Genomic DNA, 26,443 nt, shown 5'->3' on the forward strand with positions numbered 1-26,443 from the left:
GTCATATATACGCCACACTACAGGTCATCAGAAACAGTATCGAATTTAATTGTGCGCGCAGTCTTCTTCCATACACGGACACTATATCGGTTCGCTAGTGCGTCAGTTCAAACGTACGCAAGTGACACCGAATTTGCGCCGTTACACGGGCAGTCGACTCGATACAAATGGCCAAAGGCCAAGAATCCGACACCGAGCTTCGTGATTGTCCGGGTGATGCTGCATCATACTTACAGCTCAAGCACGAACTTCCAGCCTCAGATTTTTATCGTGACGTATCTCGGGGCAAAACCAGCCCGTTTGTGCCAGCATCGCTCCACAGACAAGTATTTGAAACTATGCATAGCCTGTGCCACCCTGGAGTTAAGGTGAAGGTGAAATCAGTCTGCAGCCTTTACATCTAACCTGGAGAGGAGATGAAATTCCGACAGTTGGTCCGCATGTGTACAGTGTCAGCGTATGCACACTCACCAGTACGCAGCTTCCCCAACACAACAGTAAGATTTACACACACACACACACACACACACACACACACACACACACACACACACTCACTCTCCCTCTGACACGGTCAGACCATTCCCCCCCCCCCCCCTCCCCCCCCCCCCCCCCCCTGAAGGGCAATGTTACTTACTAACAGTCGTGGACAGATTTACACATTGGCCAGAGGTGATTCCAGTTGATAAAATCTCCATCGTAACTCTAGTGGCCCTATCTATGTCACAGTGGGTTGAATGTTTTGGATGCTGCTCCACATAAATATGTACAATGGGCAACAAATCAAATCCCAAAATGAGCAACTTCTACGGGGCAGTTCATCATTCTATTGCGACTACCATCCTCCCAGTAATAGCAGGGTTGCACTGTTACATAAGGTGGCTGTAATCTGCCACGAACCCAACTGGACATCAGCCTCGATACTACTTCTGCCGGAGCTTCGGACAAAGTGCAAGCCAGACCTGAACACGTCACCGGCTCGTGCAGTGTACGGTGAAACCTTACGGCTACCGGGCGAGTTTGTCGATTCAAGTGCCGTACCAAAAGATAGAACAGACTCACTGCATTTCACTCGCAACCTAAGAGAGAGAATCCCACAAAGCCACCCAGGGGCAGCATCCCCACATAAGGAATTAAGCAGATGTACACATGTGGTGCTACGCAGGGACAGAGTGCAGCCAATATTAACACCTCTGTACGCAGGCCCACATCAAGTTGTCACCAGAGGTTAAAAAACATTCGAGATCACGGCCAGTGGGATATGAAACGCCGTCTCTACGAACCGTGTCGAGCCAGAACAACTTGCCGGTATCCACCCCTGCCCTACCGAGCTCCGTCCCTCGACTGTTGCAGTGCGGCCACCTACAGAGCCCCCGGTGACAACGCCTGCTCGGGAAACGCGTTCTGGTTGCAGTGGAGCACTTTCCAGTGAAGTATACGGACGACACAGAAGATGGTGCCCCATTCTCCAGTGGGTGGCTGCGTAGAGACTGCAGGAGGTCACAATCGGCTCACTCCTAACAGCTAGCCAATTGGAAAAAAATCAGATGCGAGGAGCACTGCCCGTTGACTGTTCTTTGCTGAGGTGCAGATGTTCTGCGAAGAGAACTTTTCTTCACTTCGTACTTTTTTAATTTTGCTCGGTTGTTGATAGAGACTGTTTGCTTAATACGGATTGTGCTTAATTGAAGATTCTTTTTCCCCCCCTTTCTTTCACTGTGTTGAATGTACGCCAATGTGTCTTTAGAAATAAAGTGTCGAGTTTAATTGTGCATGCAGTATTCTTCCATATATAGACACAATATCGATTCACTGGTCTCTCACTTCAAATTGACTCCAGTGACAGCACTAAATTCTATCATCTTACACACTCTTGTTATATTTGAACACTTTCGCAATAAAAGTTTTCATACATGTGTGGATATCGTGAACAAACATTAATGCTGCCAATTAAGTAAAGGTAACATTCAAATGTGGAAATGTTGTCCTTCAAAAAACACTATTTGATTCTGAACTCAGATTGATATTTTATTTGATTACGAGAAACTGGAAAGACTGTAATGAATTACTAAATGGATTGCAAACAAGAAATTCAATTGCTGTTTATGTATTAGAATACAGGGTAAAAATCTTACCAGTGTTTAATAAGCTCGAGAACAGGACGGTGACACTCAGATGAAACAAGAAGTAAAATTAATCCACACTGAAATGTCTAACAAATGATATAAACTGACTGTAACTGTTTTCACGAGAATAAATTACAGCGACAAGATCCGTTGTGGTAACAGTACCAATACATGTCACTAATCGCGGGATGGAGCAGAAATTCAAGAATTGCACTGAATCGTGATGCAAGCTTTTATTTATGGATTAAGTGCTGTTATTACATAGGACTTGCACCCTTAAAGACACTGCAGTCAGCGTTTCAAAGCTGCTTAGGCACAGAACTACAAGAAGTTTAGCTGAGAACTATAGTCTGATCTACAGACAATGGCGGTTCGCCTGTGTCGAGGCACGGATGGGGACTGCACTGTGATAATACCGAGCGACAGCTGCGGTAAGCGCATGCGCAAGCTTTCTGCTCGAAGAAAGCGTACATCCTGCACATTATGTCTCTCGCTCGCCTTTGAAGAACGGATCACTTAACACAACTCGCAACCAGTGGAATCGAAAGTCACTAAACAATTCGCTACGACCACATTTAATGCTCGCATTAGCTATACCATTCACAGCACAGCACTCAGAACATACTGAAAGCTCGTCAGCTGTCGGAGCATACGTGACGTAGGTGCGTAGAGCAAGCCTAAATTCGACTAACGTCGTTCGTGAGTCCAACTATACGATGAGTGCGGGGAAGGAAGTAGTGAGTGGACAGCAAATTACATACTACCAACCGTGGGAATCTATACTGCATACTTTGGCTTTTTAGGAACATCAAACCATGTTTAAAATGCAGTTTGTAGGAATCCATTCATTGTAGAAATAACACTAAAATTGGACAAATACTCAATAATAATATTCATTTCTGCAGGAGACTGTAAAAGTCTCAATACGGCCCAGTGGCGTACCTACGTGGTTAGTGCTGCACTGTCGTTCACACTCATCGCGACGTATGAAGAATGAAAGGAGGTGTGTCAGCTGCTGGCTCTAAGGTGCCAATGAGAGAGTGGCGGGGCAGATGGTATGTTCGGAAACAAGACACACTGTAGTATTCTCGCATCAGTAGAATGTAATCAGATACGCATTTCGATAAAAACAGTTGTGTTCTCTCGTCTCACGGTATCCGTAACCCCAGAAATGGCAACATATTCAAAAGAAACGATGCAAGATAGGAATGGATGGTGTTGTTCACGAGCCAACTGACGATGAGTAAGCGGAGACATATACATGGCTACATGCTTATTTTTGTGATTTTTGGCTTAAAGCATGCTGTACCCGTAAACCAGATTTTTGAACCTTCCCCACTCCCTGTAAATGTCACATAATGGTAGAGTGATCACAGTCGACCACATTTGCCAGTTCTAAAATACACTGCCGCGTATCACAGTGGATTAACGCATTTAAACTATCTCCATCAAATCTCGAAGGTCTTCCTGAACGTGGAGAGTCACTAAGGTTAAAACAATCATCCTTAAAATGAGAAAACCATTTTCTTGCCATGCTCTGTGCAACGGCATTATCCCCATACAATGATTCTGGCTGTCTCCACTGCTGTCACCCCTCTATTGAGCTCAAACAGAAGAATACGTAGGAATGTTCTGATTTCTAGTGTTCACAGTTCCACTACTATCTATCACCAAATGATAGAATGGCTATATGTAAACTCAAATAGCAATAGTCAATTACAAATAAAAAATGACAATCGATAAATAGGCCCATACCAACTGAGATACCAACACACAAAACACAAAACAAAACCATACAAACTAATGTACCAGCCTAATACTTGGTGCATTCAGTGAGTAACTTTTTTGTTGCTTGAACTGCCAATGAACACACAGTCCCCATAACCCACACTATCTCTCACCTGGTATGTACCAATTTTGTTGGCAGTGTCACCGTTGGCAGCCACACGGTCGGCGCCCACGACGACAGCCGAGATGGAACGCACCTTCATCAGAGCGGCAACCATGCTGTCACACACCAACGTCGCCGGGATCTGCTCATGTACGAGTTCATATGCGGTGAGGCGGGCACCCTGGTTGTATGGGCGAGTTTCGGTGCAGTATACGTGGTCTGTTGGGGAAACAAGAGAAACAATGTAAAATATATCCTCAGTCGATGTAGATCAACTGCATTTCTTGTTAGCCAACTCAGCTGACTGTTGAATATGATAAGCAGTTATTCAAAACTTGTATCTAAATTATGCTTTATACATATGGTTATAATAGAGGGAAACATTCCACGTAGGCAATATATATCTAAAAACAAAGACGATGTGACTTACCAAATGAAAGTGCTGGCAGGTCGACAGACACACACAAACACAAACATACACACAAAATTCAAGCTTTCGCAACAAACTGTTGCCTCATCAGGAAAGAGGGAAGGAGAGGGAAAGACGAAAGGATGTGGGTTTTAAGGGAGAGGGTAAGGAGTCATTCCAATACCGGGAGCGGAAAGACTTACCTTAGGGGGAAAAAAGGACGGGTATACACTCGCGCACACACACATATCCATCCACACATATACAGACACAAGCAGACATATTTAAATATGTCTGCACAAGCAGACATATTTAAATATGTCTGCTTGTGTCTGTATATGTGTGGATGGATATGTGTGTGTGCGCGAGTGTATACCCGTCCTTTTTTCCCCCTAAGGTAAGTCTTTCCACTCCCGGGATTGGAATGACTCCTTACCCTCTCCCTTAAAACCCACATCCTTTCGTCTTTCCCTCTCCTTCCCTCTTTCCTGATGAGGCAACAGTTTGTTGCGAAAGCTTGAATTTTGTGTGTATGTTTGTGTTTGTTTGTGTGTCTGTCGACCTGCCAGCACTTTCATTCGGTAAGTCATATCATCTTTGTTTTTAGATATTTATGCTTTACACATACGCCCATGTAACATTATTTTTGTTTTACATCCAACTATATAGTATTATTTTCTTTTTGCATCCAAGTGGGACTTTTAAGTTGAAGTTACACCGAACTGTGGGACAATCAAACCTCTCCTGATAACCCTAAAAATACAAGACACATACAGCACACTATTTTTCTGTCAATTTTCAAGTCTTCATAAACACATTTGAATGATAAATTAATAGCCCAACTGCCTTTCACGTAACTTATTCCTAGGCAATGTAGTCAATGAGATACAATATAATCTGAGCATAACTGTAATTTTAGCATAAAGTGCTGCAATTTCTATACATTTATTAAATGCTTCAAGCTGATGAAAGAACAGAGCACCACAATCTAGTGACTCCAACCAAACATTTTAATCTAGAAAACAGAGTACTGCACAAATAAACTTTGAATTACATTCCTTTCACCATAATTTTTGTATTCTAGTTATTCTTTATGCCATATCTTTATTTCCATACCTATTTATTTCTCAGATATCATGGAACTATATGACAATTACTCAGTTATGAAATGGGTCACTATCTGTAGCAGGACATAGATTACAAATCATAGAAAAAAAAAAAAAAAAATCAGAACTACAATGCAGCATCATGTCCTGAACTAAATAACTAGGAAGAACTGTTTTACAGAATCAGAGTAAAAAGTATGCCACATGTACACATTTTCAAACTTTGATCTGAAAATTTGTTATTTACTGCCCAGATTCTTCCATGACTTGGATTTGAAGCTTATTGAAAATGGAACCTGCAGAATAATATAAATGCACACCTTTTTATACAACAGTTAAGCAAGAGTTACCCAAGTACAAACCGTTTTTGTCATGTGTTCATCTCTTTAGGTGCTGCATGTAGTGAGAGGGTTAAGTTAGCAATTAGAGGGACTTTAAAATAGGTCCAGGTTAAGTTTGTGAACTGCCATTGCAAATATTTCTGAGTTGTCTAGCTAAGAATGTTTTTATGGAATACCATAACACCTCTGAAGAGGATAACACATACTCTCTTATCCTCACATTTTGCCTCCTCTTAGAGTGTCGTTACAATACCAAGGAGAAAAATTGCTTAAGAAGCCTATAAAATTATGAGACAAATTGGCTGACCAAGTGTACTTCGAAGGGAGAAATTATTAGTACTGCCAAGAGACACACAAAAAATTGTAAATATGTCATCTTATTGATTAATTATTCGACAAAAGCTACTTTATAGTAGTATTTCATTCCACCAGACTAGTTTCATGCATTGCACATCATAAGCAATATCTGTATTACACAAAACACACATACTTCTAACATTAAGTTGCTTACAGTGCATTTTGTTGTATTTTATGCACGTATGGTTTTTCAGATCTTTTTACAGGTGACGATATCTGGCATATCCCGATGACAATATTTTGTAACGTTCATGTAATCACATGATTACATGATTTACATATACATATATGTAACCAGCATATGGATTTTCTTTTTGTAAAATAGATGCAGTTGTCATTGCCAATTGGTGTACATGCAAAGATTACTTTCGGTACACATCATAGAATATATACAGTATAATGCTGCTTCTAACGTGTATTCTCTCTGTTAGCAGAAAAAAGAAATGTGTTTTCACTTAAGTATACTAGCAAAATGTTCAATTTTTTTTAAGTGAGCAGTTAGTTTTAATAATATCAGCATGGATGAAGATTTCTTGGGTCTCCAGCCAGGTGGTAGCATTGATATCTTCCCGAAACATCGCGAAAAGATATCAATGCTACCACCCGGGCGAAGATGGGTAGTATGACACTTCCCAAAACGTCGCGAGATATCAGCGCTACCACCCGGATAGAGACCCGAGAAATTTTCATCAATAGTTTACGCCGGGAAAGCCTACAGGCACATATGATGTCGGCATGTTTCGTTGTATATGCGAAAAATTTCTTTCTTTCTTCCAAAATATTTAGTGAGCTATCTTTTTTCAGCAATATGTAGGACTGACAGGCATTGTATTGTGTCAGTGGTTGGGTGGTTTGTTGTTCTAAGTGTGTACTGAACAAAGAGAGGTTCATGCCACTTACACAGATATGTTCTTCAAATTGTGATTTGAAATTTCATTCAGTTTTTCCTGTGTAAATTTTTACAGTTACTTATATGTTAAAATGCGATAACTGTGGGAAAATGTTCATAGGACAAAATTTCAAGACAAGATTTATAGAACATCTGGATGTAACTGACACGAGACTGTCTTCATTTAGTACAACTTCAAAATAACAAAATCATGCAACCAGTGCCAACACAGTGACTACCAGTCTTACATATTGCTGAAAAAGGCAACTTACTCAATATCTTGAAAGAAATAAAAATTTTCAAATATATAACGAAACATGCTGACATTATTATAAATGAACTGAAAAATCTAAAAATTCATCAAAAATTTTTCTAGTACACCTCAGCAAAAACACATTTCTTTTTTCTGCTAACAGAGACAATACATATCAGACCTAGTATTATATATGTTCTATGAAGTATACTGAAAGCAATCTTTGCATGTACACCAACTGGCAATGACAACTGCATATATTTCGTAAGAAATTCCATATTGTGATTACATAGGTCTATATACAGTCAAAGTAACAATATTATGAAAAGGATAGTTGCTTCTTACCATATAGCAGAGATAATGAGTTGCAGATAGGCGTAACAAAAAGACTGTCAGAAAGTGGGCTTTTGGCCAATAAGGCCTTTGATGAAAATAAACACCAAACACCTCGCACACACACACACACACACACACACACACACACACACACAAAACCACAGTCTCTGGCCACTTGGCCAGACTGGCTTCAGCAGCTAGAGACTGTGTGTGTGTGTGTGTGTGTGTTTTCGATGAAGGCCTTGTTGGCCAAAAGCTCACACTCTGACAATATTTTTGCTGTGCCTACGTGCGACTCAGCGTCTCCACTATGTGGTGAATGGCAACTACCCTTCTCGTAATATTGTTACGTTCCGCCCTGGATTTTCCATTGTTATATACAACCAAGTACCAGTATGATTACATGAACATCACGAAGGGGAATGAAATGAGCATATGGCATCATCGGCTGGGAGGCCTCATCCAGGGAAGTTCGACCACCAAGTACAAGTCACATTTCAGTTTACGCCACACTGGGCGACTGGCGCGCTGGTGGTGACGATGAAATGCTGACGAGAGCAACACAACACCCAGTCCCCGAGACAAGAAAATCTCCAACAAGGTCAGGAATCGAACCCGGGCCCGCTTGCACGGGAGGCAAGCACGTTACCACCCTGCTAAGCAGGTGGACATCATGAAGGAGAATATCACATATAAGGCAAATTTAATAACAAAGAACTTAAAAATGATATGCATAAATCACTAAAATCTGCACTGTAAGTACCTTGTAAGAAGTAAGACTGTATTGCCTTTGTGTAATACAGATAGTACTGATGATGGGCAATGTCCAAACGTAGTCCTGTGAAATAAAATACAATGGAGATTTTGTTGGACAGTTATATCTTATAATATGCCATTCTTACAATTTCTACAAGCTGTGGAGCTCCACATGCACAAGCCATATAGAATTACAAAAATTGTCTTAATTTTTGGGGCTGTTAGTTCCTTCCTCTGGGAAGAAAAAGAGGAACAGAATGGGGAAATAAACCAATTGAGAGTCAAAGATAAAGTAACCAGTGGAACAATGCTCCTATTGTAGCACAAAAGAGGCAAATATGCTCCTGTTTAAAAGACTGACTGGAAAGTGGGGTACCAGCTGCCTCTTTCTACATTCCTCCGAGCCCTTAAAATTTTTCCCAAATATCTTGGCGTGCGAACATATTTGTGCTCTTTCTAACATGCAACTCACTTCTCACTCACATGAGCTAAACTCCCCTAACCGTAACTCACTCACAACCACTAGTCCATTGTCTAAGTCGCTCATAACCATTCACTTCCACTCGCCCATTCTCTCTCAGTCAGTCAGCCGAACGCATTGTCACTACAACTTTGTGGCTCTCCAACTATCATTGTCACAGTCTCCTTCGTTCTGTTCTACTAGTACCGTTTCCTCTCACTGCCACTGACTCCCTTTTCCTTGTCATCATTCTCATATTCTCTGTCTCTCATTACCACTGGCTGTCACATGCTTCCACTTTCTCTGTCCCTTTATTCCTCTCCCACTGGCACTGTCTACCTCACTCTTTTCCTAACGCTGTCAGCTATGTTCCACTGCCACTGTTTCTCTTTCTTTCTCTCATACTGCCACTGCCTCCTTCGCTCTTTCTATACCACAACCACTGTCTACTACCTTCTGGTATTTGTTACTTTTTGATCTCTTTCCCACTGCCACTGTCTCCACCTCTTTGAGCATAAGAAGCACACACGTTTGCATGCCACAAGTTGGGAGAAATTTTTTTAGAGGTGCCGAGGAAGGTAGAATGAGGCAGCTGGTATCTCTTTTTCAGGCAGAGTCTTTTAAACAGGAGCATATTTGCCTTTTTGGTGCTCAGATAGGGGCACTTTTATGCTATCCCTTCTTTTCCCTGACACAGAAGCACATGTCACTCATATCTAAAGAACTTTATGGATCAGTAAAATTTTGATATTTTACCTACGTGAAATTCAAATAACACAGAACTAATTTTACACATCTGACCAGCAGACTTTACGTGCACAGAAGTTTTACATGTGCTTCAGTACAACAACATGGGGTTCCCAGAACCCTTATGATAACAACAGAGACATTTTACAAGATATTTATCCGATCTATATTACTTTATAAACTACATTTTTAGCCTAACGCCTTATTTTACATGTACAAGTAGGGTAACTTCGAGCTGCTTTATCTTGGAAACAGGAAGAGATACCAAGAAAATTTCTAAGATTGTTCAACGTTGGGCTCTTAGGAATATATTGCAAGGATTTTACTCATTTCCTGCGCATAGCTCTCTCGAAATCAGTGATCTGTTTTGGTACAAAAAAATAGTAACAAAAATTATTTTTTTGAGGGTTTCTAAGGAGCCGTTTGTGAGCTAATGGTGCCTCCTTAAGACCCTTAGACGCCAACTGCAGGCCACGTGGAAAAAGAACCAACTTTGACTTTTACTGTAGAATAGTGACACAAAGAGGATCCTTCTGCTGCACATACAAATGGTCTCTTGCCCAAGGGGTATCAAAAACACTTGATCCCCACCTTTCCATCAGCAACAGAACCCAAAGTACGAGCCCCAGATCTCCCCATTTTCATGTGCCGTTTTGGAACAATTTAGGTAGTACATCCTGTTGCATGCATATCAGTAATAATATGAAAATGAGAGATTTTCTGCTCTCCACAGGGGAGGAACACGTTGCAGACATGCACATTGAAAATAAGCCATCAGACCAAGTACATCAGAGCCCTGTCATATCTGGATGCTACGGCCTGGCTACCACCGTGCCTGAGGTGAGCAGAAATGTCACTGAGGTGGATAGTGGGGATATGGAAGAGGGATGGGGAGAGGGGAGTGACAGCACGATAGGAATGTGCGGAAATGCTAGTGCTGCCAGTGGGAATGGGGAGAGATGTGGTAGGTACCGGAAAGGCTACTGTGTGTGTGTGTGTGTGTGTGTGTGTGTGTGTGTGTGTGTGTGTGTGTGTGTGGCAGGGGGGGGGGGGGGGGGGGGAGGAGAGAAACAGTGGTAACAGAAAAGTGATAGACAGACGGATGATAGAGACTAGCTGAGACTGAGGTCAGGGGGGTTACAAGAACAAGGATACATTATTGCAGGGGAGTCCCAATCTACGCATTTCAGAAAAGCTCGGGTAAGTTGAAGAATCCAGATGGCATAGGCCCTACTAAAGTGAAGCACATCATAATGGGATGGCACACTCGGTAATTGGGAGGTCCAGTTGTCTCTTGCCCCTGCCACATCCTTGCACAATCCTACATGCAGTACTACCATCTTCCCCCACCCCTACCCCACTAACTCTCCCCCTTCTCAAGTTTCACCTCCTCTGTTTCCCCACTACCCACAACAGCACAGTTCACTGCCCCCCTCAGATGCAGTCGCATACGAGGCCCTGTGCCTGGAGATGATAGTGACTGTGTTTCTGCAAGTTGTACTCGTGTGAATGTGCGCAAGTTTTCTTCTTGTGATGAAGGACTTAAAATGAAAGCTGAATATTTTAGCAGCTTTTTCATTGCACCTGTGTGTGACTCAATAGTTCCTCTATGTGGTGAGCAGAAATCTGCTCTTCCCATATTACAGGCTGAGGAAAATTAGAAATTAAGTTCAGGGCATTCAAACCCACAGATGAAATAGGACAACCTGTTGAGTTGCTTATTCTTACCATGTTTTCATTTTACTAACAAGGGAACCTCCCCATCGCACCCCCCTCAGATTTAGTTATAAGTTGGCACAGTGGATAGGCCTTGATAAACTGAACACAGATCAATTGAAAAAACAGGAAGAAGTTGTGTGGAACTGTGAAAAAATAAGCAAAATATACAAACTGAGTAGTCCATGGGCCACATAAGCAACATCATGGAAAAAGTGTGCTTAGAAGCGCCGTGGTCCCCCGGTAGCGTGAGCAGCTGCTGCACGAGAGATCCTTGGTTCAAGTGTTCCCTCAACTGAAAATTTTACTTACTTTATTTTTGCATAGTTATTATCTGTCCGTTCGTTCATTGACATCTCTGTTCACTGTAATAAGTTTAGTGTCTGTGTTTTGCGACCGCACTGCAAAACCGTGCGATTAGTAGATGAAAGGACGTGCCTCTCCAATGGGAACAGAAAACATTTGATCGTAAGGTCATAGGTCAACCGATTCCTCCACAGGAAAACACATCTGATATATTCTATACGACACTGGTGACGGCATGTGCGTCACATGACAGGAATATGTTGTCGACCCACCTAACTTGTACACTTGGCGAATGGGTAAAAAGATTCTTCTACCTTGCCCGACTTAGGTTTTCTTGTGGATGTGATAATCACTCCCAAAAAAGTGATGAAAACATAAGAGTTTGTCACATAAACTGAAAATAAAAAATTAAAATTTACACTCGATGGAAGATTTTAATCTAGGACCTTTCACTCCACAGCTGCTCACGTTACCACGAGACCACGGCGCTCCTGCGTTCCTATTGTCCTTATTGTTGCTTATCTTCCTTTGAACTACTCAGTTTGTATATTTTGCTTATTTTTTCACAGTTCTACACAACTTCTTCCTGTTTTCTAAATTGATCTGTGTTCAGTTTTTCAAGGCCTATCCACTGTGCCAACTTATAACTAAATCTGAGGGGGGTGCGATGGGGAGGTTCCCTTGTAAGGACACATCTTCAAATCATTTCCATGAAGTTAAAAGAAATAGGACACTCAGAAATCAAAGAGAATGGTGTAGTGTTCAATTTATCAAAAAAATTTGGACTGGAAACACTACATATGTTGTGTTCAAGAGATCATTTCTTTTTATATTTGTATCTCATCCAGTGAACGAGTGCTCTAGTTGTGCCGCATCTCGTACACGCGAATACTATAGCAATCGTGCACTCAGTTTAAGAAAAAGAGCACAAATATAATGAAAGTGATTGTACGAACTATTCCACATCCTTCACAAATTCACACTTCTACTGGAGAGAGAGCTACCCTACCGAGCTTGCCTATGGCGTGCAGCGCCCGGATGATGCCAAGGGCCGTGCCGTAGCCCGCAGTGGCCAGCGAACCCGTGTTGCAGTGCGTCAGCACCCGCAGCTTGTCCGAGCTCCCGCACACCTGTGCCGAAACCACCGCCTGTGCTCCCAGCTCGCCGATGCGTCGGTTGTCCGAGATGTCGCGAGCCAGCATCGCCTCGATAGCGTCGACAAACCTGCAGTGGTTCACCCAAACCACTTTAAAAAGGAAAATACGGTTGCACAGCATAGTTAAAAATAATTGAGTCCACTGTCTCAATTTACAAATGGTGAAACTAAAGCCGCAAACAAACAAAACTAATAATTTTACGCACATTCTGCTCACTGTTGCCACAGTTGCCAACAGTTTAAGGTGTACACAAGTCGTCACCTCGGCTGCCGTTAGTGGTGCGTATGCGAGGAGGGGCGAAGAGCAGTCGTCAGGAGTGGAGTATTGCGTGATACTCCAACCGACGGTGTCATTCAACTGCGTCAGTCTGTATCTCGCTAGTTGGGGTGCGCATACAAAATTTAATGTCAATTTTGTGTTATTTTAGCTACAGTGAGGATACTTAGCTACGGTAGCACTCAGTACGGGTGACACAATATAAACATTATAAGTGTTACATTAAGAAGTGACAGCGACAGTACCGAGAATATAAACTTTTCTATGGAGAGTCAGAAGAAGAAACACTGGCCCCGTGTGGTGTTTAATGCAGCATTGCCATTACGACAATCGGCAGCAGTCCGAGTGTGTGGTACAGGACAGAGGCAGAGGCAGAGAGCACTGTAGTGATGGCACATAGTACTCAAAAATCCCTCTCCCCGCATCACACAGCCATCTTCTTAGTTGCACACCACTGTAACAGCAGTTGAGGTGGTGATTTTCATGTATCTTAAAAATAATAAACTTCTTACTACTATCCAAAACACACACACACACACACACACACACACCAGAATATGTAATTGTGGGTTACAAACCTGATACCTGGTTTCAAATGAAAAGGCGAGCAGCACGCAGGAAGAAATAGCATCATCCATCCGCTGTAGCTTAGGAACAGAAATTTATGATGCTACAAAGAGCATGCACAGATTTATGTATGAAGGTGATGCACAAGGTCACAGTGTTATTGTTTTGCATATTGGTGTTCTGGCTGCTGTAGGTTTATTTGTCGATTGTCGTTATTTATTTTTAGTTCACTATTGCTATTCAGAGTTTCCATATTGTCATTTGGAGATAGTGAGCGGAACAGTGGACACCAGAAAATGGAGTGCCAAGTGGAGAAACCTTAACATTTTTGACACAGTCTTCTGTTTTGAGTTCAACAAAGGGGTGACAGATGTGGAGGCAGCCAACAAAATTTGCATCTCATATGGAGATAATGCAACTGGACAGCACACAGCAAGAAAATGGTTTCCTCATTTTAAGGAGAATTATTTTGATGTTAGTGACTCTCCACATTCAGGAAGACCTTCACGGTTTGATAAAGATCGTTTAAACACATCAATCTGCAATGACCCACATCAGTGTATTCGAGAACTGGCAAATGTGGCGAACTGTAATCATTCCACCACAGTGTGACATTTGTGTGCAGTGGGGAAGGATAAAAAATTGGGGTGCTCTACGCGAAATCACAAAAATCAGCACGTGACCGTACATGGATCTCTGCTTGCTCATCATTAATTGGCTCGTGAACAATACTGACCCTTCCTATCTCGTATTGTTACTGGCGATGAGAAATGGTCCGTTTATGTCAATATAAGGAAAGGGGAAAGGAAAGGAATGGCTGATCCCAAACAAAGCAGCAACTCCCCTTATAAGGAACTAGGTGCATCCACAAAAGATAATGTTTGCATCTGGTGGAACAGTGACAGTGTGGTGTACTACGAAGTGTTTCCCAAGGTGTAACCATTATTGCTGAAATTTATTGTTAACACCTGCGATGTCTTGCAGATGCAGTCCGAGGACAAAGACCGGGAAGCCCGTGCGAAGTGGCGCTATTCCGCAGTAACACCACACTCGCTTTCTGATAGACTGACAAAACACATTATAAAGGAGTCGGGCCGGGAAGTCATTGCGCACCCACTTTACTCCCTGACCTCACGCCCTCATAATTTCATCTTCTCTGCTCTCTATTAAACAACCTGCGAGGAACTTCCTTTCCGCACGAAAATGCTCTCCAAACACGGCTCGATGAGTTCTTCGACTCGAAACCACTCGATTTCTACAATCGCTCAATCAAAAAGTTACCCCAGCGTTGGGATATTATTGATAAATAAAGTCTCTGTTATGTGCATCTGGCGTTTTAATTAAACTTACAGCAAAATGCTATAAACTTATGCACCTAACCCACATACATGTGGGACAAACTGGGTGAGAATTATCCACAGTTTTATAGTAAGTACTGAATGACGAATTTTTAGTAGGATACGGAATGAATGCTATAAAGAAAAGTACGTAGCTGCTGGAATACTTAACTTTAATCCATCATTTGTATACATCGTTCTTGACAGTACGGTATAAAAAATATCAACTGTTAATGGCGCCTTGCTAGGTAGTAGCCATTGACTTAGCTGAAGGCTATTCTAACTATCTTCTCTGCAAATAAGCTAGGCTTCGTCAGTGTTGCATCGCTAGCTAAGTCGTCCGTACAACTGGGGCGAGTGCTAGTAAGTCTCTCTAGACCTGCCGTGTGGCGGCGCTCGGTCTGCTATCACTGATAGTGGCGACACGCGGGTCTGACGTATACTAGCGGATCGCGGCCGATTTAAAAGCTACCACCTAGCAAGTGTGGTGTCTGGCGGTGACACCACACAGAGACCCCGCCGTACATCTTGAGGACGACACGGCGGTCGATCGAGCTGGTGTAACGGTACTTAGACTATCGCGTCTCCGCCAATACAAAGATATGATTTACGATCGCGCATCCACAAGAGCGCTGCACTAGCGACCGATTTTTTCAATAATTTTTGTTGTTTTTTTTTTTTACTTTTGCGTAGGTGTTTGTTTTTAACAACTAACTGATTACTCTCTCTCCCTTGTCTTCATACGAAAGACGTGTATTTTTCGGCGCTGTGTTAAATATGTTTTTTAAGTGGAAATTAAAACTATATTATGAAACCAAGTTATTTCAATAGTGATTCGAAATAGTTATCGCCAAATTTATAAATTAATCCTGACAGTGACAACTTAAAGAAATTTTCAACAGACGGAGAACAATGAAAACAGGTCACCCTACAAGAAAATTAAGAAGACAGCCACGAAGACTATATTATAATTAATACTACGTTTCTAACAAAATTATAAGGTAAATTTCAATAAATTTCTGATGCTATTTCCGTACAGTCGCTTTTTGTAGTGTTGCCGACCCGGTCTGCCATGCACAGTCAAATTACAGCACTATCTCAATTAGTAATACGAAGCCCGCCTTATCCGTAACGTATTCCATCAAAATTCAAAACCCAATCAGATTTTCTATTATATATTTTCACGGCAGAACCCCGAGAGGGGGGGAAAAAAAAAAAATACGCTACACTGGAAAGGCCCGTCGGCAGCTAGAACAGTGCTTTCTCTTTCTTTTTTCTCTAGATAGGAAGCACTACAAATAACCGAGCATAAAAGACACAATTTTTTTTTTTTTTTTTTTTTTTTTAAAAAATTGAACCTTCCAGAGAATGTGGACTCTGGTACCCCAAGTTGCACACATATTCAACAATGCTTTGCATTTTTAGTGTGAAACACTGCACTATCCTGCAAAAATGGGAGGGAGGCTGGAGTCCCCAGGAACGTTCAACAAGGGAAAACTTCTTAGCCTTTTAATTAGCAACAGGCACTGAACTAGTAACAAAATTCTCGTGTGTGTGTGTGTGTGTGTGTGTGTGTGTGTGTGTGTGTGTGTGTGAGAGAGAGAGAGGGAGAGAGAGAGAGAGAGAGAGAGAGAGAGAGAGAGAGACCTACTAACCATTTAACTAAAATATCAAAAACTGTTCAAAGTATTCAAAATTGTCTAATGTGGCACAAGAATGAACAGAGAGATTTAAAGTAGCATTCGCCTAAAATATGTGAGGTTTCTTATTTTCTCAATTGTGAGCATGGAGGAAAATGTACACTTTTTTCAAGAAATGTTATCAATTTCATTCAAGATAACACCTGCTGCGGTTATCAGTAAGAGGATTATACTACATCAAGGTAACTCACCACGATAAAAGAAATGGACGTCGGGAGGACAACGTATTACGTGACGACAAAATTTTTGCACGACACTGTACGATGCAACAACTACCTGTCTAGTAGGACAGTTAAAAGCATTGTGTTCTGCTGCTGCCTTTACTTAATAATTGCTGATTACATCTTATAAAGCCAGCTGAACATCTGCACTGACACTCAAAATTCTCTTGGCTAATCAGGTGTGCAGTACACTAAAAATGTTGAAATAGATATTGCACACACTGCACCCTGTCTATTAACAAGTCATTCAGTTGCATACAAGCTCAATGAGAAACTCTAATTTTGTAAAAAAAACTTTACTTTTTCATATTGCAACTTAATGGTGGCCGTAATGAGGGGGCTAATCGTGGTGCACCGGAAGCAGAATAGGGCAGCCATGAAATCTTTCATTTGTGTGGACAACTGACTGCTCTTTGGCACAAGTCCCACAAGGTGCCATATGCCAACCAAAACTTTCTACTTTAAGATCAGTAGTGTATCACATGACAGACAACATGTAAAAAGGTAAAGTAAGGCACTGAACATTTTTGTTCCAAGAACATAGTTACCCATTATGTAGCAATAACCCACACAATTTTTAATGCCTCAGTAGAGGAACTCAACACTGAAATAATCTATGTCAAATGCATACTTATTTACCTGAACATTGACATTTAAACAAAAGAGAACCATTACCTGCCACAACAGAAGCTCTTTTCATGCGCAAAAAGATACTTTCCTTTATGAATCAGGCCCTTACCTTCTTTGAAAAAAATCTAAGATGAAAACAGGCCTTATCATAATCATGACTTCTGTTTTACATGTGAATCACATTTAATTTTTGTTCATCACATCTCAAACCACAGATGTCTTCTCTCCCTCTTTTTCCCAGTAACTACACGAACGCCAATGAGGTGGTGGGGCAAACTGTATGCAGCAGCACGGAACTCATACCATCTGCTGCTTTGAATTCTTTACACGTATTTTCATACAGCAAAACAAATGATCTGACCAATACTTTGAAGAAAGAAAGTGTGCAGGTAAAGGGGGGGGGGGATTAAGGATGTGGGAAGGAAAGATATGTATAAAGACATCATGAGGAAAAGGAAACTTTAATACATCTTGTGATTAGGTATCTTTATAAGTAAAGCTTCTAAGAGGAAACAATTCACAGTCAGATATTCTGCAGACTTTCAATATGACTAATTCAAATTCAGAAACATAAAAAGCCATTTCAATGGCAATGGACAAATTTGAGTACAGGCCAACAGATTTTTCTCCGAGTGGTTTTAAAATTTCAATATTCGATTTTCCTCAACTCATAAATTAAACCAGTGATCTGGCTTCTTTTAATAAAGAGGACGGAGGAAACACTGATGATACATTATTATCTTCAATTATTCAATTACAGATACACCAGTGATATAGACCAAGCATTAGGTTTCCTTGTAGCAGCCTATTCTTCAACAGTTCACTTCACAATCGGGTTTACTTTACAAAATTAGCACCAGCACAGCCCAATGACTAGAGTGTCAAGTGCTACACTGGTGGTGATGTTGAGGGGTAGCGAGACAAAGGAAGAAACTGCTAAAGTTATACTCAGTGACCATCTGTATCGAACTTACAGAACATTAGAATTTCTGAACCACCAGCACATACAATAAACAACAACAGACACACTACAGCTGCAGCAGCACGCCTACTGCGTGACTTTTCACTAGAGTACCTCGCTTTCATCTCCTCAGGCCCGATGCTGTCGTCTGCACCCAGGCTGTTTATGAGCGCTATTAGCTCCTCGGCAGCGAGCTTCATGTTGACGGCCGTGGGCCGCGCCGAGACCAAGTAGTTGAGCTTCCCCTCCACTTCCTGACGAAGAACCTTCTTGTCGTCGAAGGTCTCACCCAGCAGCTCGACGGCCAGGCTGAGGCAGCCCACGATCGCTATAGCCGGTGCTCCCCGCACCTACACCCACACCATTTATGTTCAGACCACACGAGGTAGAGAGAGACACTGTGTGTGTGTGTGTGTGTGTGTGTGTGTGTGTGTGTGTGTGCGCACATGTTAACAGTACATGTAAGAGGCACCAACCATATAAAAAAGGAGAAAGAAAGAAAGGTAAGGTTAAATTCAATACATCCCACCATCCGTTTCTTACATCAATATTCCTCCCTAAGGGTAAGACTGACTTTTTGAAACCGCCTAAACAGTTGTTTAAGATAGGGTGCCAGGTATGAAACCTCCTCCTACATCTTTTGTGCACAGTGCGAGAAGAATTTATGCTTTAAATATTTGTACAACTATCATTACCCAATGACTGTATCTAAATATAATTTTTTACACCATGGCTTAGCCAATAAAAACAGATATCATCATCTTTTCTTTTTATAATCACTGTATTAATATTTTTAAGATTTAAGTATTAAAATAGATAAATAAAAATAATTAAAATTGCATGGATGAACATTAAAAATAAGAAGAAGAAGAAGAAGAAGAAAGAGAGGAAGTACAGAAAAAATGAAAACAAATTTAAAAAGTTAATAGAATGATTAAAATGATAGAAATAAATAAAATTATATTTAATTAACTGAACAAAAATAATGATCAGTTATTTTCATCAGGGTAAAAAATACAAACATGTAATACCACATCAATACAATGCACAAAAGCATATTTTCAACCCGACCATCTCAGATTTCTTTCCTATTAGTGCATTCAATGATCAACTTAAGAGACAGAAAACTACTAATTAGCAGAGGCACACGACACTTGTGAAGAAAAGGTAAGAGATGGGAAACTACTAATTTTTAGAGATGTATGACAATTATGAAGAAAGTTACAAGTCTTTAAATTTACATACATCTGTCTCAACATAAAGGACAATTATTCTGGTTCTAATTGAGGTACAACAATGAAATTTGTATCACTGAAAAGAGTAAAGGTTTACACTAATGTCCAACATGTCGAGTTTCTATGAATTTTTATAATGAATGCTTGACCTTGAATTTCTCAAATCACTCCATGTTCAATTTGTGTTGCCCAATGTAGTGTTATCAACATGGTATATAGCAAGATGGTACACTAACAGTTTCATGCCAAAAAATTTACTTTATCAGTATTAGTACATTATCAAAATTCAAAGGTAGTACATAAACATGAAAAGCAAATTTTTAAAAAGTGTAGCCTAGTCCGTAAGTAACGTCGTAGAAAAATACAGTTTATATTATTTAGTAGTATTATGAGCCATTTACAATGCAGCTTGTATGAAAAGGTAATAAAATGTTGTAAAATCTTGTCTCGCAAGTCTCCAGCTTACTAAACAAGCAGAATATGTCTTTTTTATATACCTTTGTTCTTAGGTATTATACAATGGAGCTTCTGTGTACCTGGAATTGTTCTTGTATTCCTGAAACATTGCTTCAGTTTGACAATGATGGGAAGCCAATGCATTGTTGAAGACACATGAAGGAACATTTTCTTTGCACCAATGACATTTTAAGAAATTGATGAAACTGCACTGGAAAGAATCCGCACACACTGTATGATCCAGAAGGCATTCAGATATTTTCGCGCAGGACCGATGGTGTATTTCAATAGAATTTGTGTCTCTGTAGTAAGCAATAAATGCATTAATTGTAACCTGTGAATTATTCTGACAAAATCCTCGTACTTCATCCTGAATTGTGAAGGAATAATTCTCCGCAAAATCAAAACAACAATCCTTATCCTTTTGTGATTTTCAGGAACTGTGACTGCTGCTTGGTGATAAACCAGTGTGATAAGAGCTGTTTTAAGCTTTATGGAAACACCTCAATGATATCATCTATTGATTTTGTTACAGTCTTTAGAACTATCCTGTCTGTTATTAACAAACACTTATATGTAATTTCTTCAAAGCGATTCGAACCATACAGTCAAACAGATTATCAGTCTTTTAAGACTTTGTGGGTGTGCACCTAAGAAACAAGCTGGAAGTGGAGGATTGCATGTAACAAACGCTACACTGTGTTTCAATATTATGAGAAGGAAAGTTGCTACTCAACATATAGCAGAGATGCTGAGTCGCAGAGAGGCACAACAAAAAGATTTTCGCACTTAAAGCTTTTGGCCAATGGCCTTTGTCAACAATCCATCTTGGATTTTCCATTGTTCGATTTTTGTTTGTATGATAGTAAAGTGTGTGCTTCACACTAGTTCTTTCAGTTTACACCCTCCAAATATTAACTTAAAGTTCTGGTGTGAAACACAAAAACAGCATGAGTCCCGCTGACATCGGCAAGAATACAGTGCTTTGGTCACAACTCACAAAATTTTGAGAATCCAATATTTACACCTGAGTCTGTCATTTTAGAAATAGTGTAACACCACAAATGCATGTTTTTCAAGAAGAAAAACAACTATTTTTAAAAGATGTTCAGCACACCTCAGAAGTTGCTTCACCCTTTTTAACGAGTATAGTTAGGTGAGTAATTTAACACACAATATAATCTCCAGATCCTATCAAACCAAGTCAAAACAGTGATCAATGTGATTCGGAGTGCCTGTGAAAATTTATCATTGAAACATGCTATTGTAATCAACTTATTAATAATCTTACTTTCAAAAGTTATGAAATACAGACACACTGATTTACACAGAAAACTTACGCATATCTACTCACCAAGCGGCAGCAGAACACATACATAAAACAAGGTTGTAATCTCGTCTGATACAGTCCCCAAGAACCAGTGTTCCTTTTCCTTCATCCCTCTTCTTCCCTTTCAACCCTTCTGCTGAAGAAGGAGCCACTGGCCGTGAAAGTTTGTCTAATTACAACCTTCCTTTACATGTGTGTTCTGCCACCGCTTAGTAAATAGGTTTTTTTATCTAACTAATTAAATTATTTTGTTGAAAATTGATTGTTTTCGTTGTTATAAACTTAGAGAACTGTATGATATTAGTAATACATTGCTTTAACATAAGCATTACTCTGAGGCATCTAATTTTTTTTTAATTATGCAAGAAAAAAAATTTGTAATGTTATGACCTGGCAACGGAAATGTAAGGCTGGAAACAATTACTTCAAATTATCAATGATTGTTCAAAATTTCAAGGTAAAATTGTTGATATTTTACAGGAAAATACTGCAAGATGATCTTCATGACAGCACGTTTTGCTTCAGAGGTTGACAGCTCTCTGTTGTATGCCCTTATTTGCAGTAAATACACATTTCGCTTCCAAGTACACCACAGGATGACTGTATGTTCCACAACTCTGTTGATGAATGGTGACGCAACTAATGCCTTTGGATGCCGAGATGAGTACTTGAAATGCTTATTTGTAACAATACGAGAGAAAGAAAGTTGCTACTCACCATATAGCGGAGATACTAAGCCGCGATAGGCACAATAAAAAGATTCACACGCTCATATCTTTCGGCCATTAAGCCTTTGTCAGCAGCAGACACACACACACACACACACACACACACACACACACACACACACACACACACACACTCTCACGCAAACTCAACTTGCACACTCGTCTGCAGTCTCAGAGAGCTGAAACTACACTGCGAGCAGCAGCACCAGTGCATGATGGGAGTGGTGACTGGGTGGGGATACGGAGGAGGCTGGGGTGGGGAGGGGGAGGGGTAGTATGGTGGGAGTGGTGAACAGTGAAGTGTTGCAGTTTAGACGGAGGGCAGGAGAGAAGGTGTGGAGGGGGGACGGGGTAAGTTGCGGAAAGGAGAGAAATAAAACGAAATTAGAAGACTGGGTGTGGTGGTGAAATGGCGGCTGTATAGTGCTGGAATGGGAACAGGTAGGGGGCTGGATGTGTGAGGACAGTGACTTGTACAAAAACAAATCTCCCGTGCCTTAGCTTTCCAGTCTCCCATCACCTCCCATAGTCCAACAGTCCGGCCACAGAGGAGCATTATCCTCGTAACTCAGTACCATCCAGGAATGGAGCAACTGAACTACATTCTCCGCCAGGGTCACAATTACCTCTCGTCGTGCCCTGAAATGAGAAATGTCCTGCCCACTATCCTTCCCATCCCTCCTACCGTGGTATTCCGTCGTCCACCGAATCTAGACAGTATACTTGTCCATCCTTACACAACCCCTGCTCCCAATCCCTTACCTCATGGCTCATACCCCTGTAATAGACCTAGATGCAAGACCTGTCCCATACATCGTCCGACCACCACCTACTCCAGTCTTGTCACTAGTGTCACCTATCCCATCAAAGGCAGGGCCACCTGTGAAACCAGTCATGTGATTTACAAGCTATGCTGCAAACACTGTTCTGCAGTCTATGTAAGCATGACAACCAACAAGCTGTCTGTTCGCACGAACAGCCACCGACAAACTGTGGCCGAGAAACGAGTGGACCACCCTGTTGCTGAACACGCTGCCAAACGTGATATCCCTCATCTCAGTGACTGCTTCACAGCCTGTGCCATACGGATCCTTCCCACCGACAGCAGCTTTTCTGAATTGCACATGTGGGGACTTTCCCTGCAATACGTCCTACGTTCCCTTAATCCTCCTGGCCTCAACCTTCGTTAGTCACTGTCCTCTCACATCCAGCCCCCTCCCTGTTCCCATCCCAGCACTACACAGCCGTCATTTCACCACCACACCCAGTCTTTTAATTTCGTTTTATTTCTCTCCTATCTGCTACTTACTCCCTCCCCCCTCTGCACCTTCTATCCTGCCCTCCATCTAAACTGCAACACTTCACTGTTCACCACCCCCACCATACTACCCCTCCCTGCCCTCCTTACCCCCACCCAATCGCCACTCCCATCATACACTGGTGCTGCTGTTCGCAGTGTAGTTTCAGCTCTCTGAGACTGCAGATGTGTGTGCAAGTTGCGTTTGCGCGAGTGTGTGTGTGTGTGTGTGTGTGTGTGTGTGTGTGTGTGTGTGTGTGTGTGTTTGTGTGTCTACTCCTGACAAAGGCTTAATGGCTGAAAGCTATGAGTGTGTGAATCTTCTTATTGTGCCTATCACGACTCAGCTTCTCTGCTATATGGTGAGTAGCAACTCTGCTTCTCTTGTATTCTTACATTCCATCCTGGATTCTCCATTGTTTGAAATGCTTATTTGTCTTTCAAAAGATGTTCACTTTCCAGTGAATTTACTACTTTCTGATATATAGAGGAGGCCACCAGTCCTTGGAGTCAGTTACACTTTCAAAGACCAAAGACCACCTTAGTAACCATGAACTTCCCAGGGAGCCTTCACTTTACTATTTTGCCATGAACTTCTTTTGAAAAATAAATTTGATCATGCTTTGACAAAAGCCCCTTCATCACACCAAAATTATGGACACTGGGGAGAGCAAAATATGCACTCCGGGAGTAGAAGTGCTGAATCTTATCAAAACCTCTGTTTTTACAAGGGCCATTAAAAACCTTATTATGGTGTGATTTTGGTTTGACCACTAAAGCGGTGTAGTTCCTTTACATCCTTCAGACTGCAGGTTCTTTATTACACTGGGTTTCATCATAGAGGTAAAAATAACCACCTGATTTTTCATCATGAATTTCAAAAACATCAACGGTCAACTGATACAGATAAAAACAACAACTGCACCACAATATTAAGCAGTGAAATATTGTGTGTGTTATAACAATCCGATTCTCCCTTTCTTTGCACAGATTCATTGAAGCTTGAAGAGTACTGTCAACATTTTTAGCTCTTCTTTTGTGGATCATTAATTCTGCTTCAGCAACATCTTTGCTTCTCATTACGAAATTGGGACTTCAATTTCTATTCTAAAACTTCACATGTACAGTAGGTGTCTACTTGAGCCCTCCCAAAATTGAAAATTGAAGTGAAAATGTTTTTTGAAGTATTTAGCATAGTACTCATACGTAATGTCTACATCAGGTTCCTCCCCCCCCCCCCCCCCCCCCCCCCTCTTAACATCTGAAACATGATTTCCACATTTAACTTTGCAACAAGGCAATGTTTCACCCTGGAAGAATAATAAGCCAGTTTTCCTGGAAAATACTCAATGTGTTGATGAATGAGCATCCCACTTTCGGCTGGCTTTGAATTTGCTGTGGTTTTCTTCCCCCTCTTAAATCTACTGGAGACTTACTGGCTATCAACAATTCTCTTAGACGATGGAGTCTACTGACGTCCTTAAGACTGTGGAAAGCTATAAACGAATTCTGCAGACCACTTTCCTTTTATCACTGTGTATAATGAAATACTTAAAGCTGTGACTACGCTTAATGGATAACAAAACAATTTTTAGATCGACGAGGTCTTGGTACATTGTTACAGTTGATGAAACCTTGTAATTATACATATCTTGTTCCTCGAGACCTTGTAAGTATATATCTTGTTCTTCCTTGATCTTGAAATTATTAAATCTAACATGTGTCTGCTGGTGATATATCAACATTAGCAAAACATGCTTTCTTACAATTACATTTCTCACCTGTTTTTCTTTCCGGAACTGTTTTTTCTGCATTAGTTTCTGTATTCACTTCTTTGAACAACTGCATCTTAATTACAGCACTCTTATATTCAGCTTTATTCCTCACACCTCTCTTACGTTTTGTAGAATTTTCCATTACCAAAGAACTTTAAAATAAAACTGCTATCAACTTGCACCTTATAATCACACGAGATAACCAAGACCAAGAATGTTCTCTCCCATATAAAAGATAACCAACTCTTTAACAATGACAAATCTTCTTATACTAGAATAAAACGATCATACACTGCTGCCAACAGAATCAACAGTGCTGCCACATTATGATTAGAAACACCAGAACTCCAGGAGTTACATTGTTTCTAAAACTAACACAGACTTACCAGACACAAAAATATACACAGAAGCAACGTTGGTTCTACATCTACATCTACATACATACTCCGCAATCCACCATACAGTGCGTGGAGGAGGATACCTCGTACCACAGCTAGCATCTTCTTTCCCTGTTCCACTCCCAAACAGAATGAGGGAAAAATGACTGCCTATATGCCTCTGTACGAGCCCTAATCTCTCTTATCTTCACGGTCTTTCCACAAAACATAAGTTGGCGGCAGTAAAATTGTTCTCCAGACAGCCTCAAATGCTGGTTCTCTAAATTTCCTCAGTAGCGATTCACGAAAAGGACATCTCCTTTCCTCCAGAGACTCCCACCCGAGTTCCTGAAGCATTTCCGTAACACTCGCATGATGATCAAACCTACCAGTAACAAATCTAGCAGCCCGCCTCTGAATTGCTTCTATGTCCTCCCTCAATCCGACCTGATAGGGATCCCAAACGTTTGAGCAGTACTCAAGAATAGGTCGTATTAGTGTTTTATAAGCGGTCTCCTTTACAGATGAACCACATCTTCCCAAAATTCTACCAATGAACCGAAGATGACTATTACATATTTGTAAAAATGAAGTCCTAACAAAATGTGTTTAATTTTCAGAAAGGCTTCTCAACAGAAAATGCCAAAGATGCCTTCATTGATCAAGTATTAAATGTTCTGAGTAACCGAACGTCAACCACTTG

The 26,443-nt window shown here is 41.0% G+C and overlaps 1 protein-coding gene and 1 long non-coding RNA gene across 3 annotated transcripts in view; one reads left to right on the forward strand and one right to left on the reverse strand.

The window, feature by feature from the left end:
- Positions 1–26,443, reverse strand: part of LOC124552739 (methylthioribose-1-phosphate isomerase) — an 81,817-nt gene that overhangs the window by 45,429 nt on the left and 9,945 nt on the right. For both annotated transcript variants that reach the window (XM_047127084.1, XM_047127085.1), the window contains exons 2-4: positions 18,657–18,892; positions 12,703–12,917; positions 4,028–4,236 (exon numbers count right to left, since the gene is read on the reverse strand). In XM_047127084.1, the coding sequence (XP_046983040.1) occupies positions 4,028–4,236; positions 12,703–12,917; positions 18,657–18,892 (660 nt within the window). The remainder of the gene's footprint in view (positions 1–4,027; positions 4,237–12,702; positions 12,918–18,656; positions 18,893–26,443) is intronic.
- LOC124552740 lies at positions 17,411–20,566 on the forward strand. The gene is made up of 3 exons (XR_006967974.1): positions 17,411–17,455; positions 18,676–18,927; positions 20,287–20,566. It is a non-coding gene; the product is annotated as an uncharacterized LOC124552740 (long non-coding RNA).

This window comes from Schistocerca americana, chromosome 10 (genome assembly GCF_021461395.2).
Source record: "Schistocerca americana isolate TAMUIC-IGC-003095 chromosome 10, iqSchAmer2.1, whole genome shotgun sequence".
NCBI lineage: Eukaryota > Metazoa > Arthropoda > Insecta > Orthoptera > Acrididae > Schistocerca > Schistocerca americana.